At 47.3% G+C, this 17,931-nt stretch overlaps 1 protein-coding gene across 3 annotated transcripts in view; it reads left to right on the top strand.

The window, feature by feature from the left end:
* Positions 1–17,931, top strand: part of LOC138513069 (uncharacterized) — a 1,355,028-nt gene that overhangs the window by 1,188,568 nt on the left and 148,529 nt on the right. For all 3 annotated transcript variants that reach the window (XM_069627754.1, XM_069627753.1, XM_069627752.1), the window contains one exon: positions 15,381–15,546. In XM_069627754.1, coding sequence (XP_069483855.1) covers positions 15,381–15,546 — 166 coding nt within the window. The remainder of the gene's footprint in view (positions 1–15,380; positions 15,547–17,931) is intronic.

Here is a 17,931-nt window from a genome sequence, read left to right as displayed (position 1 = left end):
GTGCATTACAAGTCACACAAGAGTTAAATGTGTGGCATTGCGGTCAATTGGGGCACTCCCATATTTAACTTTTTATATATTTTAGAGATTAATGTCTTCACTTTTCCCATACTCGAAATGCCCAGTCCAAGAAGCGAATGAAATTCTTCCACACTAAGTCCTACTGGAAAAAAAACAGAACCAGCAGCAAGTGACATACCTTGATATCGCTCTCTAAAGATCCCGCTCTCACAGCATAAGTAGCAGTTACACTTTTGTGCTTCTAAGGTATGTTAGTAGGCTTTTATATACTACACCAAAACAACACCTTAGTATTCTATGAGTCCTAGGCTTGTCTGTGGAGTGGTGTACTGTACGCCCCCTACCGCCCGTGTATCCAGACATTTGCTGGCAGAAATAAATGGGGGAAGGAAAGAGCAGAGAATGAGAAAGCGCAAAATAGATGTTACGAGCCCTGGGAGGGAGGCGTGCAGCAAGGGCAGAATGTTTTATGATCGGAGGTGTGCATATCAGTGGGTCTTTACAATTCAGTATGGACCCCACCAACAATAAATGCGCTTCACATCATGTGATCCAATACTTGTTTTTTATATATATATCCTAAGCCTAACATTACGTAGGCTTTGATTTACCCAGTACCAATATACTTGGGGGAAGTCCAGTGAAGAATAACGAGGGAGTACAAGAAAAACTAGGAGCCACTGCTGGATGAAAATAACAAACAAGTGCATCGTAGTGTGGGTTGAAGAGTAGCATATGGCATTATCCAGGTTGTATTGGCACACACTATACACCTTTGCATAACCAGTCCATAAACTGGAGGCAAACATAGAAGTGTTTAGAGAAGACTCAGGATATAATGTGATCCATTAAAAGTGTTAGTTCCACAACAGGAACATTCTAGGCAGTGGGGGCAACGAGGAGTTCCCAAATGCAGCTTGGGCTTTATGATGATGAGCACGCCTGTTTCGTGCCTTGCTATGCTATGTAGTCACTTGCAATGAGCAGCCTCAGGATTGTCTGTGCCCACCCGAATCATTTTACCAGATGACACCTACTACCTTACTCCCGGATGCGTCTTTCCCCCTCACTTATGACCCATGACTGTCTACTTCCTTCTTCTCTCTGACAGCCTCCCCCCCAACTGCTAAAAACCCCTACCACCTTACTCTACACACAAAGGCCCTGCACATAGCCACCACAGGCCTAGCTGTTACTACCTGAACATTAATCTAGCTTGGAAGCCCCTTTCCCCTCTAGCTCTATCACGGTGGTCAGTCATAATCTCGAAAATAAAATGTTGAAAGACAAAAATGTCGAAAGACAAAAATGTCGAAATAAAAATGTAGAATTATTTTTTTTTTCTATATTTTTTTTTTTGGCACTAGTATATATATAAAAAAATAGGTAAAAACAAAAAAAACAAAAAAAAAGGGGAGCTGGGGGGGAACCCCCCCATTTTCAAACAAAAAACGTAATTAAAAAAAAATCGAGATTTTTTTTTCGACATTTTAACTTTGGACATTTTGCCATTCGAAATTATCACTATGAACCCTCTATCACACTACAGCGCTTTAGGTTTAGTTAGTCACCATAGTGGAGTAATCTGTCAGATCATCAGATCATGGGCTCTTTGCTTTGGCTAACATATTCCCAAGTGTCCCAACATCTCACCCCCCCCCCCTGCCACCCAAGCCAATCCCATAGGAAAGGAGCAAAACTAAGGTTTCACACTTTCGACTCACTTCAGTGAGAACTACAGGTTTTGCATCTGCTCTCCCACTAACATCTCCCCTCCCCTAGAACCATGTGCAGCGAAGCCACGCCAATAAACCTGGCAGAAGTATGTTTGGGGGCGGGGTCACAAATAAGACCACATTGCATTACATAATTAATGCATTCATAAAATCGGACCCTAAAAGGGAGTGGGTGGGACCTCGAAATTACACTTGGCCTGAGGCAGCATACATCTGTAGGAATGCACTGTCAACGTGCAAGACTGCAACATAAATTCTTGCCCTTAAAAAGAGGAGATGAAAACCGGTGTGCCTAGGCTTTCAATGTTTTTACTTGAATAATTTCTGCGGGAAAAATGTAGATTTCATTTCTGTGTTGATGTGACTGATTAGTGTGCAGGCTGTGATTCTTTGACCATTCGTTTGCATTGGCCATTGTGCTAGGATGAATGCGCTTCTCTGTAAAATAACAGTAATGCTGCCTGTGGTATTGACAGAAAGATGGTTGACAATTTGCCTTTGGTTTCCTTCGGAGGAAAACAGTTTGTCATCCGAAGTTCTGAAAAACCTACAGGCTGCAGAGAGAGCTTGCAACCTCCCCTATTCATGCCTCTTCCATTGGCCGTATTTTTTTCTGACTTTCGCTGTACACTTATCCCTTCCTTTGACCAACACAATCTTGGATGCACATTCACGACTTCCCATCCCTGCCATCAGGCCTGGATCACCTTCGATATCCAGGCCCCAAAAACAAAAATGCTCTGTGACCTATATTTGCTGGCGCAATCCACTGACCCAACTCCACTCCTAGCCTACAAAAATTCCCTTGCTGCCCTCACTTCTGCACTCATTCAAATCCTCCTACTTCACAAACCTAATCTCCTCCCTTCACAATCACACTGTAAACATTCATCTACTCTCCAAGCTTTGCACTCACCTCTCAAGCCGATATCCATTGCCTCCTCCCTCTTTGCTAATGCGTTTGCTCACTACTTTACCTAAAAAACCTCTATAGAACACTTCCAAACCCTCTAACATCATCCTTCTGTCCATTACCTCTTCTCCCGACACCTTCTCTTGACGATTTCTCTCCTAACGAACTAGCATTTTAGCAACGCCTATCTACCCATTTGCTCCTCAAACCGTCAAATGCATAGTCCCACATGCCTCATTGAGCTTTTTACTCTCTCTCCCTGCCGGACTTTTCCCTTCCTCCTTCAAATCTGCAACTGTCGTACCAGTTTTGAATAAACGCTTTGTACACCCAATCATCCCTAAAAACTATTGCCCAGTTTCCTTCCTACCTTATTATTCAAAAGTCCTTGAACGGGTGGTTTTCAACCAGATCACTAGGTACATTGAGAATAATGGCCTTAGAGTGCCACTTCAATTTAGCTTCAGTAGTAAACACTCCACTGAGACAGCACTTGTCCTTGATCCTTGAAAGAGTGGACATACAGGCAACCCAGATACTGGGCAACACCATGCCCAAGCATGACATGGGCGAGATGGTGGCGGCGATCCAACTGAGCAACGCAAGAACGGCGGACAGAGGCATAGGAAGCGGCTATGTGACAACTCCAAGAACACAACGGCAGTGCTAACCCTGTGGGATGGATTTTCCCCACACAGGGACATGCCCTGCACTAACCCAGAGGTGTGGGAACTGTGGCAGAGAAGGCCACTTCCAGTCAGTCTGCAGGGAGGGCAGGCCTTTCCCCACACCACGCACGTCTTCAACACCACACCACAGTACAGGACATACAACCGAAACCCGCAAAACCAAATGTACCAGATGCACTCCTACCAGCAAGGCCTGAGAAGATATGTCAAGGTTGTTGAAGACATCTACCCGGACGACGATGCCCAAGATAATGAGGCGTATGACCAGACTCCACGGTTTCAAGATGAATATGATGGACCACCAAGCCAAGACTACTACACGATGGCAGCTCACAGGCTAGAACACGAGAATGACCAGTACGACCAATACGCGCAGATGAATATGTAAACCTCATCATGGATGAAAGAGAAGCTAGAGAAGCACCCAGAATACCAGTAGAGATATGCAGCAAACACTTCTGCTTTCTAGTCGACTCAGGGGCCACTGTGAATATTATGGGAGAGAAAGAATTTCACCAAATACCTGACAAACCAATGTTAGCCCAGACAATATCCCAGATCTTTCACTGGGGAGCAGACATCCCTCTACACTCCTTCGGATCTTTCAGATGCCAACTCATCCACAGTGATTGGTCCACAACAAGGATCATCCATGTAATCCGAAGCTCAACCAAAGGAAGGTGCCTCTTAAGCTACCGGACTGCGTCCTGTTTGTGTCTAATTGACATTCATGTTCCGGAAGGCGACACCATCCACTCGACTGCCCCAACACATGAAGCAAAAGATCAAGTCTATAACATGTGGGACAGTGCATCACCAGTGAATGCTATCACAAAGGACACAATTGTAAATTAATTCCCGCTCTTATGCAAAGATCTAGGCAAGATGAAGGGTCCTCCTGTGAAGTTGCACATTGATCCATCAGTCTGGCCCGTCCCCCAACATCCGAGGAGAGTTGGGTTTCATCTGCAAGCTGCGGTGTCCAATGAACTCAACCAACTGCTGGACGACGGAATCATTGAACCAGCCACAGGTCCGACCCCATGGGTCTCGCCATTAGTGATTGTGCCAAAGGAAGGAGGCCGTTTAAGACTTTGTGTAGACATGAGAATGGCCAACACTGCCATGCAGAGCGCGCCACCCTGGTCCACGTATAGAGGGCATGATAGTCCAACTTAACAAAGCTGTCCTCTTCTCCAAGCTTGACCTCAACCAGGGGTACCATCAGAATGGAGCTCCATCCAGATTCAAGGGGCATTACCACCTTTGCCACCCATGACGGCTTCTTCCGCTATAAACGCCTACATTTTGGCATCTTGTCAGCGGCTGAAATTTTGCACAAAGCCATCAGGAAAGTCATTCGCCCGGTACGCGGAGCACTGAACTACAGTGATGACATCCTCATGTTTGGAAAGTCACACAAAGAGCATGACGAGACCCTGCGAGCGACCTGCAGTGCCATGCAAGGAGCAGGTCTTACCCTTAATGTCAACAAATGCTGTTTCAGCAAAGCCGAACTGAAATTGTTTGGACATATTTTCTCTGCTGAAGGCATGACACCTGACCCCGACAAGGTTTCTACCATCTTCAACCTTCAAGAGCCGAGTCAAGTAGCTGATGTGAGATCTTTTCTGGGGATGGCAGGCTATTATGCCAGATATATCCCACACTACGCCACCATCAAGGAGCCACTAAGCCGATTACTACAGAAGGAAGTTCCATTCACATGGTCTGAGTGCCAAGCAGCGTTTGATACCATCAAACAGGCGCTGGCTGAAGCCAGAAGGCTTGCCTACTTCAACCTGGGCTGGCACACAGACTGTAGTGGATGCAAGTCCAGTGGAGCTAGGTGCCATACTGGCGCAGACAAATGGGATGGATGACCACCCAAGACACATCCTGGCATACGCCAGTAGGGCACTAGCACCACCCGAGTCTGCATACTTGCAGGCCGAAAAAGAGAGCTTGGTGGCTGTATGGGCGTGTGAACACTTCCACAACTTTGTGATAGGCAAGAAGTTCACCCTCATCACGGATCACCAGGCCCTGCTGTAGCTCTTCGGAAACTCGAAGACAAAGAATCCCCCCAGGATCTAGCGATGGGGAATCGGACTCCAGGAATAAGACTATGAAATCATTCATCGACCTGGGGGTGAGAACAACCCGGCTGACTATTTGTTTAGGCCTCCTACGGGTAAGCCGGTGCCGAAACCCAGTGACACTGAATACATAAGCTATGTGACCTCGAACGCACTTTCCCCAGCTGTCTCACTCGAGACCGTTGCCTCAGCTGCAGACCCCTCCATGGCCTTGGCGATTAGTCTCACCGAGAACAACAGATGGAAAGACTATCGGCGCGCAGTATTGACCTATCCAGGAGCATGCAGAGATGAATTTGAGAGACTAGCAAAAGGACACACAGAGTTGGCCGTAAAGGATAAAACAATTCTCCTAAGAGGGTGCAGGCTTGTCATCCCAGCAACCCTCTGGTCCGAAATCACCAAGACAGCCTATGGGGGACACTGTGGAGCAGACAACACCAAGAGACAGCTCAGATGTCAGTCGTTCCCATTCTTGGATGCTATGGTGGATCAGTGGGTGAGAAACTGCATAGTGTGCCAATGCACGGCCAAAGCTGAGGCTCCAATCCCACTCCAACCGACACAGATCCCAGAACACCATTAGGAGAAAGTCGCTATGGACTTTTATGGTCCCCTCGGAGCTGGAGAATATTTATTGCTGTTCATTGATGAGCACTCAAGGTTTCCAATTGTAAAAAGGTCAACATCCACAGCGTTTGCCCAAGTGGCATCTATTTTTTGAGGTCGTGAGTGAGTGGGGAATACCGGACACCATCAAGTCAGACAACGGTCCGCCATTCAGCGGTCATGAATTTGCGGCCTTTGCGAGACACATGGGGTTTAACCACCAGCAAATCACACCCTGCTGGCCCCAAGCCAATGGGATGCCGAGAGGTTCATTGCCTTGATCAAGAAAACCCTACAGATAGCCCGTATTGAAGGCGATGACCCCCACCAAGCGCTCTGTCGTCTGCCATGGGACTACCGGAACACGCCTCAAAAAGCCACAAATAAGACTCCTGCGGAGCTGATGATGAAGTATCAGGTCTGCACACACATCGTAAGACACCTGGTGAGTGAGCTGGAAGCAGACCAGGCAGTCATAAGAAGAGATGCTGAGCGTAAGGAAAGGGCTTGTGTGGAGATCGATTAAGGGAGAGGGGCCCAACCAAAGGAGTTTCATGTAGGGGATGAAGTGCTGGTCCAACAAGCCATGGTCAGAAAAAACGATTCTCGGTTTGCACCAAAATCCCTACAGGTCACCACAGTAAAAGGAACGATGGTGACCGCTGTGAACTCTGAGAAAGAAATAACACGGAATAGTTTATTTAAACATGTCGTTAATGAAGAAGCTGAAAGACCTCCACCTCCAGATCCAGCCTGTGGACTCCCCCTAGGTCCCTGCCTTGACCAGAGACAGAGAGGGCTGACGGGCCTGAAGGTGGTCCAAGTGTGGGCCCCAGTGTCCGGCCCCAACAAATTGTCAGGAAACCACTACACCTGGTTGAGGAATGTTAAAATGGAAGCAGGACATTTGTCCGCGGGTTTTGTTAGAGGGCGCATGTCTCTTTAAGAGACACAGACCCACGTGGACAAGGTCACGTGGGCCATGACGTGGGAGGAGGCTTGAGGCTTTGTATTCAGTATCCAGTTAACTGTTCAATAAGGAAGATGTTAATCGCCTTCTTGGCGTGTATCTACAATCCTTCCAGGCCACACGGCCAGAACAGTATACAAATGGTACCCCTCTTGCTCTGCCAAACAACCCTGTACTCTAGCATCAGATGTGTTGCTGCATCCCATAGGAGTTTATCCTTGCATGTTCCATGGCACAAATGCCAAAGTTTCCCTTTGAATTGTGTAAGTGAGGTAACCAATGACTGAGTCTCCTTCCCAGCAACCTAACCCAGGGCTTTCTTTCCGGAGGTTATGGGTGTGGTTAGAGACAAGCGGCACTGAAGAAAGCTGTTTTCCCACTTGCTGTGGGGGCCGCAAGCATGCTTCCAGGACTTTGTGGTCTCCATGGAGGTTGGAGGTCTCTGCTGTTACTGTCATTCGAAGTATGTGACTGGTTTCTGAGGAACAAAAACGTTTCTGTACACACTACTATGATTGTACACTGCTGCCTGTGAATAAAACAGGATGGTGGTGTAGCTAGCACATTGCCCAAAACAAGAGCCTTTGTTGATGATGGAGTGCTCTCCCAGAACTATCCGAGGAGAGTGCTCTGTAAGCTCACATACTTGCAAGGTAGTGTGTGGTGTTCCCGGCACAGTATTTCTGTGCACCACTGAATCATCCGAATGAGGGGTCTTACTGCAGCAGCCTCAACAAAAGTACTACCTCTTGGCAGCAGTGTGAAATCCCCATTGTTCTTTGCGGTGTAGTAAACACACTTTCGTTGAGGGACCCTCCACCGCACTGCATGTCTGGCAGTTAGTATTAATACTGGACTGATATCAGGGGTCGACAACATAAAAGGTAGGCTTAACATGAATAGGAGTGCGAGGGGGGCGCCTTTTCCTCAGACCCACGAATGGAGCACCTGCAGAGGATGACTAGCAGTCACATGACAACGACATTACAAAGAGATTCCAGAATGTAAATGCAGCGATCTCACCACTTTAAAAGCCTGTGCACAAGATGGAGTGATCCGTCTCTTCTGTCACAGTTGGAAGCAACAGTAAGTCCTGTCAAGTTGGAGTAAACATTTCGCTACTAAACAATTTCAAATGCAAGACACTGCCAAGATTATAAACCGGATGCTCAAGTTTATGCTTCTTCTGGATAAGGTTTTGGTAGTCAACTGAGAATGTCCAGCAGTGGCTGATGTGAGGATTCTGGCCGTCCCTACAGCAGTAGAGTCTGTGATGGGTAAGCGCGGCGGTTCCCGTCTGGCGCTGGGAGTTTGGGCAGGCCTGCCCAAGCGACGCTGCGCAGGGGCGGGTCGCAGCACAGAAGAGACACGACTCACTCGGGTGGTGCTTAAACCCGGACTGGCGTCATGCCACCAGTTCCGGTGATTCCTTTATTTTTACACTGTCACGTGACCGTGCCGTAGCTCGGGCACGTGACGCCACATTCCTCCCCAACTTGGAGATATTTTCTATTGCTGTTAGTAACCAACATTTCGGGCTGATATTACATATGAACTGGCACACACTTTATTTGTACATGGTCTCGCTTACTGCATTCAGGGTTCATCTTGGTGTGAGTTTCTGACGGTAGATCCCGTCTACTACGTATCCTTGGAGGCGTGACGATGGTTTGGGCTTTTCTCTCAGATGGTATCGGGTGCTTCTCTCCTTCGGTGTGTCTCCCTTGGGGGTCTCTGCTTCAGCTCTCTTCTTGCAGGTGTGGTCCGTCTGAGATTCTTGGTGTGACAAGACTACCCGGTGGTGTTGGCATTCGGGGTGTGTGCGGTGTTCCTGCTTCACCCCTCGGAGTCGTTGGATGCTCTTCCCACAGTTCTGGGGGTACTTTCCGGAAGTGTGATATGTTTCTTGTTACTGTCTCTCCCCCTCGGGTAGCGGTGACCATGCTGTGATTAGTGGTACTAACTGTCCATGGTTGAAGCTCGAAGTTGAGTGACATCTTCTTAGGTGGTGCTCGGTTTCTGACGATGATGGTGTCCCCTGGGGTCAGTTCCCTGTGGCAAGCTCGTCTGGCAACGCTTTCCTGTTCATTTCGCCTCAGCCTCGTGGCATCCATTGCTGGGATGTCCGGTTTTGGGGCTGTCCACTGGGGGTGTATGGGGAGTTCTGCTTGTATGGGTACTCCAAGCATGAGAGCGGCTGGGCTGATTCCCATGGCGGAGTGCGGGGTTTGTCTGTGTGTTCTCAGAAACCGATATACTGCCTTCAACCACGGGCGTCTTTGCTCCTTGGCGATCCTGATGACTTTATTGAGTGACCCCATGAATCGTTCAGCGTCTCCATTTGCTTGGGGCCATCTTGGGGTAATTCGCTGGTGTTTGACGTTTACTTCTTTGAAGTATTCGCGTAGATCCTGACTGGTGAATGCTGGTCCGTTGTCGCTCTTCACCTTTCTCGGAATTCCGTGAGTGGCGAATATCTTCTCTAGCGTGAGGATAGTGGTTTCGGCGTTAGTAGATGCCACGTGTTCCACTTCAGGATATCTACTAAACTCGTCGATCACCACGAGTAGGTATCCTTCGCCGGCGATTGTGCAGTGGTCCATGCTGACTGCATCCCAGCGCCTGCAGCTTCTGGGGACACTGCTTATCGGTTCAGGGTTTTCTGGTCTTCTGGATGCTTGACAGGCCGCGCAGGACTCCACTAGCTCTACTACCCTTTGCTGCATGTTCAGCATCCACATCCTGGACTTAAGGTACGCGGTGGTCTTGACGATGCCTTGGTGTCCACTGTGAGCTAGTCGGAGGGCTCTCTCCTCAAGGGACTCGGGTAATATGATTCGGTGTCCTTTTAGCAGTAGCCCTTCCGGGGCCACCGAGAGTTCGTACCTGATCCCGAACAGAGCTCTGAGTTTGACCTGTGCCGGTGTTGTGCGTTGGGCCATCGACGTGAGGTAGCTCTTCCAATTCCCTGATTGGACAGCGGCAGTTGTGTATTGTAGGATGGTGTCCGCCTCTGTCTCACACGCTACTTCTTGCAGAGTTAGGGCTCGCGGTCTCGCGCAGGCGACTACCTGACAGACGTGCTCCTCAGTCTCTTTCGCATGGCGTTGTTCATTGTCTGTAGCGGGCCTCGGGTGTCGGGACAGGTAGTCTGCCGAGTTGTCTGATCCGGGGCGATATTCAACTTCGATATTGTAGGGCTGTAGCTGCAGCATCCATTTTTCTATGCGTGCAAGCGGATGAGGGGCAGAGCCTCGGAAGATTGGTATCAGAGGTTTGTGGTCTGAAAAGACTTTTGCCTGCTTGCCTAGCAGGTACACTTTGAAATGACGGCACCCCCACAAGATGGCTAGCTCTTCCTTCTCTGTGTGCATAGTTCTGTTCGGGTTTTGTGAGAGCTCGACTGGCAAACGCGATGGGGAACACCTTCCCTTCATTGTCAGTTTGTGTTAATACTGCTCCCAGGCCAACTGGGCTGGCATCAATGAGGAGTTCAGTCTGCCTTTCTACGTTGAAGAAAGCCATGGTGGTGGAGGTGGACAGAGTGTCTTTAATTTGTTGGAACGCTTGTTGATGAGTCGCGGTCCATTCCCACTTTTGGTCTTTCTTTGTTAAATCTCTGAGTGGACTTGCAATGCTGGCGAGGTCAGGAATGAACCGTGCGCAGAAGGTCGCCATCCCCATGAAACTCCTCACCTCTGAGGCTGATTGTGGTGCCTTGGTGTCCTTTATGTCTTGTACTTTAGACAGGTCAGGGGAAACACCTTCTGCGCTGAAAATGTAGCCAAAGAAGCATAGTTCATCTTTGTCGAATTTGCACTTTTCTGCGTTGAGGGTTAGGCCTGCTTCTTCTAGCCTCTTCAGGACTGCCGCTAGTCGCCTGTAGTGTTCTTTCTTGTTCGGTGCGTATACAACGATATCATCACTGATGTTGGTGGTGCCTTCTAATCCTGCGATGACCTTTCGGATTTCATGCTGGAACACCTCCGCAGCAGATGATATCCCAAAATTGAGTCTTTTGTACCTCATCAGGCCGAGGTGAGAAGAAAAAGTAGTGATGTACCTTGATTCTCTGGATAGTCTTAGCTGGTGATAGCCTGATCTGAGGTCAAGTTTACTAAAGACTGTTGCCCCGGTTAGGTCTACGATGAGCTCATCTATTGTGGGAGTTACGTGGCGTTCTCTTCCAATGGCTACGTTGGGGAGCCTCATATCTATGCATATTCTTACCGCGTCTGGCTGTTTGGGCGAGACCCACGGGGTCGGTCCAGATGTTCGTTCTATGATTCCTGCTTCCTCGAGCTTGGCTAGTTCTTTTTCCACAGCGCCTCTCGGGTGAAATGGAATCCGTTGATGTTGCACTGCTTTCGATTCAATGGTGGGGTCTATGTGGAGCTTGATGGTTCTCCCTTTTAGGCATCCAATGCCTTGGAATAATTTTCTGTGCTGTTGCAGTAGGTTGCTGAGTTCGTCGTGTTTGAGGTCGAAGGCAAAGTGTATTAGTTTCAGCTTCTCCGCTGTTCTGCAGCTCAGCAGCATCTCACATCCGGCATCCACTACGTAGATGCGCGCACGGCAGTTGGTGTTCTTGTGGGCAAAGTCTGACTTGAAGGATCCTTGCACGGGCAGGGGTCTCTTACTTCCGTAGGCATACAGCCTGACTTTCTTCTTGTGAAGATCGGGTTTCGGTTGAAGTCTGTTGAAGGCTACTACGGGCATGACGTTCACCGTTGCGCCAGTGTTGATGACCACTTTTAGCGGTTCCCCGTTGGAGAGGACTGTGCACGATGGTCTCTTCCTCCGTCGAGACCGATGTGGGTCGACAGCTGATATTAGATGTACACGATGTACTTGTCTACTTCCTTTCTTCCGTCTTCCCTTGTCTCTCCTTTCGGGGGATGCGCTGCTGTCGTCACTGTCGCTCGTGTCTGGGGACCTTTGGGAGTCATCAACGGCTCTGGCTTTCCCTTTTCGTGCATGTTGGGAGGAAGAATCTCTGGGTGCAAACTTCTTCCGGCGCTCGTGTTGGTCGTGGGGCTGTGTCTTTATCGCTCTGGTTCGGCGGGTTTAGGCAGACCGCGGCATAGTGGTTGAGGCGATTGCATTTTCTGCACGTGGATCCCCATGCGGGGCAGGATTCGCCTCTGTGCCATGGACCTCCGCACCATTTGCAGTTCCTGTCTCGCCCCTGTGATTGGTGGGGTTTCTGGCCTTGTTTCGTGCGATTTCTCTGGTGTCTGGAGATGGCTGCAACCTCTTCTGTGGGCCCGGGGCTATCCATTGGCAGTCTTTGGATCGCTGCTTCCATAATCGCTACCTGGTCATCCGTTTGTTCGCAGAGTCGCGCCATCTCGAGGATACGGGACAGGTGTATGTTTCTCTCAGATAGTATGGCTCTTAGTTTTTCAGAGGATATCCCGTTGATGATCTGGAGGCGGATCGCAAATTCTTCGTCCGGGAATTCACAGCCTACCGCCATTTCACGAAGGCGAGCGTGAAATTTGTCTACTGTTTCTTTCTCCCTTTGCCTTGCCATGCAGAAATGGAAACGCTCGTAATCTGGGTTGAGGTCGGGTTTGAACATGTTCGTGAGCGTGGCTTTGGCTGCGTCATAGTTGTCGTAGTTTCCGCGGTTCGGGGTAGCATTGAATAGGCGCAGGGTAGCCGCTCCGATGTTGAGTAGGAGGAAGGTGCGCTTCTTTTTCGCCACGATAATGTCTCTGGCGTCGAGGTGCATTTCGAATTGTTGAAGCCAGATTTCCCATCTGATAGCAGCTCCTGTGGTGAATGGGTCGAATGGTGGCATAAATGTTGTCTGTGTTGGGTCAGGGTGATCCGTGGTGAGACTTCTCCTGGAGGATGAGGTTTCGCTGGCCCTCACGGGGCTGGTACTTGGGCTGGACATGTTCTTAGCCGTTTCCGGGTGTAGTCTTTAGGTGGCCGTGTGGCACGTGTTCGATAGGGTGCCTGCGCTGTTCCTGTATGGTCTTCTCCGTGAGATGCATGCGATGCGTTGCGGCCGATGGTTACTCTTGTGATGTGTGACCCCCTAGATATTCCGGCACGTCTTGAACTTCTTTGGCAACGCAAGAAAATGGAGCTGCGTTTCGTATCCCAAAATTCTATGGACTTCCTGTAGTCCAGCCTAACTCGGTCTGCAGCAGTGGAGGGGACACTGTATTTGTGCTCAGCGATTCTACTGTTGGAGGAGAACTTCAGCAGAGAACTACAACTATCAAACCTCTGGCCTCAGAATGGGGAATGACTATTTTTTCTGCGCCTGAATGTTTCTTCCGCTGAAAAGGGGTGCAGGATGCTGGAGATGAAGAAATTCCTACTGGTCCTTAAAGTGGCGGCATATGTATGATATCCCACAAAGCGAACAACAGTATTCAAACATAAGCGGTTTATTTTGCAGATGCAGGGACGGCTGAACATGTTTTTCAGAGGGTACGAGACATATGGGGCTGCACTCAGTAGCAAATATGCAATAAGCAAATGGGGACATTTGTAGTCATGTACAAATAGTCCTGGCAACTATTAGGTGTCTTTTGATATATATTTCAGTGAGCATTTGAATAAGAGGTAGAGTTTGATCATTCCCGTCACCTTCTATTCACTTCCTCGTTCCTGATTCCTATTCCTGTTATCCTTACCCAGATACCTCAAGGTGGTATCGTCTCTTGGAAAAAATGCACTGGAAGACCAAGGCTGTCATGTCTCTAGTCAGAATTGCACCTTTGTGTATTTTATAGTGGATTTTGTGACCTAATAAAAATATTTGCACAAACGGACTAAAGCAGTAAATTCGTTTTGGTCTGAAGATTGTCAGGAAGAATTGATTGTAGATTTTGGCAGACCCCAGCTAAAAGTACCATTTGCCCATAAAGATGGCTAAAGATGTCACTCTGAACAGGTGGGCGATGCCCCAAAAATACCACTTTTTGAAAATCTGGGCTTTTGGGGCAATGGACAGGGTAGCAAGACGAAGCTCTTCTTCGGACTCTGGCAATCCTGGAAACTGGGCATCCACTGGAACACTTTTCTTGGTCTGCTTGAAACATGCAGGTGGTGGAGCAAGAAAAAGATGTGGTAATTGTCATACCGCAGATACAGGAGGCGGTTGTAAGCACAATGGCTTTGGACAAGGAGTGGAAACATGTTTAAAGAGTATAGTTCCTTCAAGACCTCTACAAAAGGTTTGAACATAATCTTTATTCATAGCAACACCACACCTATCTTTAGCGCCATAGTGGTCCTTACAGTCTTTGACAGTTTCCATTCCCCTGGATGAAAATCAAATCTGTAAGGTAATCCATAGGTTTTCAGTACACTTCAATATCAGTACACGGATATCCCTTATGAAAGCAAACACTACAATTGGGAAACGAATTTTCTGAATCTACAAGATCTAAATAAAAGTCCAACAACTACTTTTTTTTAATAGATCGTAGACCTTGTAGAGCATGTTCTTTCTGATTGCATACTAAGAGAAAGAAGGTTAAACCAAAGGATTCTCAAGCCTTGTACTTGCAGCTCCAAGAGACATATGGTCAACAGACTGCCCTCCTTTCATTGAAGGTCCTACCTTCAGAGAGATCTTAAGTGGAGGCTGTATGGGGAGGCAATGAAAGGCTGACTTTCAATAACCAGTTACTGTTTTTCTTTCTTAGTTTTATTTCTGGAAGATAGTGTGACAGCCTACTCATTTTTGTTTAGCTGAAACATGGTCATCTTTTGTCTTAAACTGTGAGAAATGTCACAAAAATCCTCAAGAGAATGTGATGCGAACTGATTAGGGGATACTTTTTTGACCCAGTAATCTTCTCGGGACCCGTCTCTCAGATAAAAAGCCTACAATTGCACAAGGGGTAGATGGAGAAACAACCTTTTTTTAAATGGAGCTTAAAGAACAGTCTAGCTAATGGAAGTACCGCTGGGGCAATTTTGCCGGGAGGATAGCTCAGGGACAACATGTTGGTCTTGGAAGTGAGACAACGCATAGCAAAACGGGTTCGAATCCCAGGCTTGCGCTTAAAAACTGGTCTCCGGTATTAGGCGTGTTATAAAAAGAACAATTATAATTCCCATTGATGGACAAAAGGAATAGAGGTTGCCAAGTACAGTAGACTTACAAGGCTATAGTAAAATGACTACTTAGATGGTTGTCCTTGTGGATTCTTAGCATTATCCCAATAGGGTTACATTTTCTATGAGGTATTTCTTTCGTTGCTCTTACTGCGATTGAATGATATGTGACAAGTCATTCAATGTTCCATCAAGATTGCATTTGCCCTTTTGTTTTACAAACAGCTAATCTTCTTGCTGGTATTTTTTTTTCAGCTGCCCGGTGGATCCCTCATTTAAATGGCATACTCCAAAAGATGCTGTTGCAATTTCCCGTTTCTCCATCCAAATGTTTGTTTTTGCGAGCATGAGAGAAAGCCCCATCTTTATCCACTGTTCATCGAAGATCTGCAGTTCTGAGAAGCCCGAAGATTGCTTAACGGTAACTGTGCAGTCCCTTCATTTCATTAAAGTTTACCCTAGCTATTTAATACCATGATACTTCTCACACCAAATGAATCCAGTTATCTTGAAAGAAAGATATGGTTTACTTGGTGCACATATAGTCCTAAACACAAGGACATTGAGGATCTGGTACATCTCAACGTGGTGGCCATTTGACTGCATTTTTTCATGGCATTTCTTGCAGAAGCCAATGCCCCTATATCCCCCTTTGATGCCGCCCACCCCTCCCCGACTCCCAAGTACAACCCCTTCACCCTGCTAAAAAAGTGCAGTGAAACAGCAAATCACCAAATGCAGTGAAATGGCTGCAACGAGTTAGGCTGGGTCTCATTATGAGGAAGAGGCTGGCAAAAGGATACAGCCCTTTCCCACCCTAATGGCATACACTGCAACCTGTTTCTTCATTGAATGCAGCCACATAGCTATTAATAAAATTGATTTTGTAGTACTTTCAAAGTCTACTGCTTGGTGTTTGAGAGATTGAAGGTTATCCATTGCTACATGAATTGTTTCTTCATGTTAAGAACTTAGAAACAACTATAGTATCAGTTTCGAGTTGGCATCTAATACTGTTGAGGGCAGATGAGTAGTTACTAACTAGTGGTAATTTTTTTTCTGCATAGGTGACAATCTTAAAATGCCTGGTATAGCTTAACAGTCCTGCAAACATGTTTGCACAGGTATAGTGAAAGCTGGTATGATAAATCTGTATACCACGTGCCTTTCAGATTACTACTTCAGAGGATTTTCGACACAAAATGGAACCACTGAAGACTAAATAATGGGCGCAAAAGATGTTTCTCAGTATCTTTACCAACAATCGTAGAGACCCCTCCAGAGATTTATGGCGTAATTCATCTATTCCCTTTTTACGGGTACAATGAGGTACTAAATAACTTCAGCCTTAATGATAGGGAAACTGGATCAATACATTTAAGTTGGACTTTTTGGATGAGTTTGGAATGTGCCAGATTTTTCAGGGTATATTAACATAGCAATAACTATGCATAGAGATTCAATGTCAAAAAGGTAACTCCTCCACAAAGTCAAAAAGAGTCCCAAGAAGAGTTTTTTTTTTAATTGTTTTTTAAAGATATCAAAGTACCTATTTCTGAACAAGTGCAATGACCTTTAGTGCTGGTACTGCTGGGTTGTTACTTCTCGATTGGGTGCTAAAGGTGTTGCAGGTACTGTAATGGACTTGTAAATGCTATAGAGCAACTGCAGGAGAAGACTAATATTAATCAGTGGGATTATATGTAATATGAGTTGACGGAGAGTAAACTCTAAGTGGGGCAATGTCTAGTAGCTCCCAAGGTACGGAGGGAATATAGCCAGTATCGGAGCATAGCCCAGCTAAAATGGGATTGGCTTGGGGGTTCTCGGGTGACAGATTAAGACTTCATTCAAAGGGGGCTCAAGAAGAGGGTTCACTTGGTGCCATGTGACATTGTGCGCTAAAATGCCCACTGACTTAGGGCAACAGTTGTGGTCACCGGACCGTCAGACATTGTTAGGGAGAATTCTCTGTTTAGGCTGAATTTCCTAACCTAGTGAGTCCCCAGCAGCTTTGCTGGATTTCTGGAGTTTGTTTTTTCCATCCTGCCAAGAGTGAGACTTTTTCTCCCACTCTTGGACATGTATGTGTGTCATTCCTTTGAAAAGTCAATGTGTTTGATGGGCTATGGGGTCTTTTACTCCCTAGGGTCTCATATGTTTTTCTGTGTGTGTTACACCGCACCCTATGTGTCGTAACACGGGGGCGCCCTAGCGGGTCCCCCACCATAGACTCCATACCCGGGGACTGACTACTGTCTCCCCGGGCATGTAAAGTCACCATTGGCTTTACTAGACCTAAATTTACTAACAGAACTAGTACCAACCATCTTTTTGTGGACGTACTAGTAGGGGTAATTCGATTACTCCTGGATCTGTTACTCAAGGGGGCACTGTCCCGTCCCCCCTCGTCGAGTTTTGGCTGGTGGCAGTGGAAACTACTTGTTATGTTCGATCCCGAACATAACCCTATGGGATTCGTCCCATTGTTGGAGATTGATACTTTTTCTCATTAATCTCCGACGTACCACCGATCTACTTATCTTAAATAAGTTTATCGAGTGGTATTTTCTGCCAGAACTCGGTTTTAAAATGGCGTCTGTGTTCGTCTCTGTGACTCCTAAACCAAAGGTTGAGCCCTTTGTTCCACTTTTGGCGGGCCTCTGTACAGAGACCCTCCAAAGTGGTGCCATTCTGTCTGGGTTACCTCAGGGGTGTGGGAGGGGGTTTAGGCACCCTGGACCGAGTTGCCTTGCCAACTCAGGTCGCACTCTGGAGTGATTGGCTCAAGTGGTGAGCGTTCCCG

Source organism: Ambystoma mexicanum, chromosome 12 (assembly GCF_040938575.1).
Source record: "Ambystoma mexicanum isolate Mex_15411 chromosome 12, UKY_AmexF1_1, whole genome shotgun sequence".
In the NCBI taxonomy this organism is placed as follows: Eukaryota; Metazoa; Chordata; class Amphibia; order Caudata; family Ambystomatidae; genus Ambystoma; species Ambystoma mexicanum.
The sequence above is the reverse complement of the archived record's forward strand: the minus strand, read 5'-3'. Positions and strand labels throughout refer to the sequence as shown.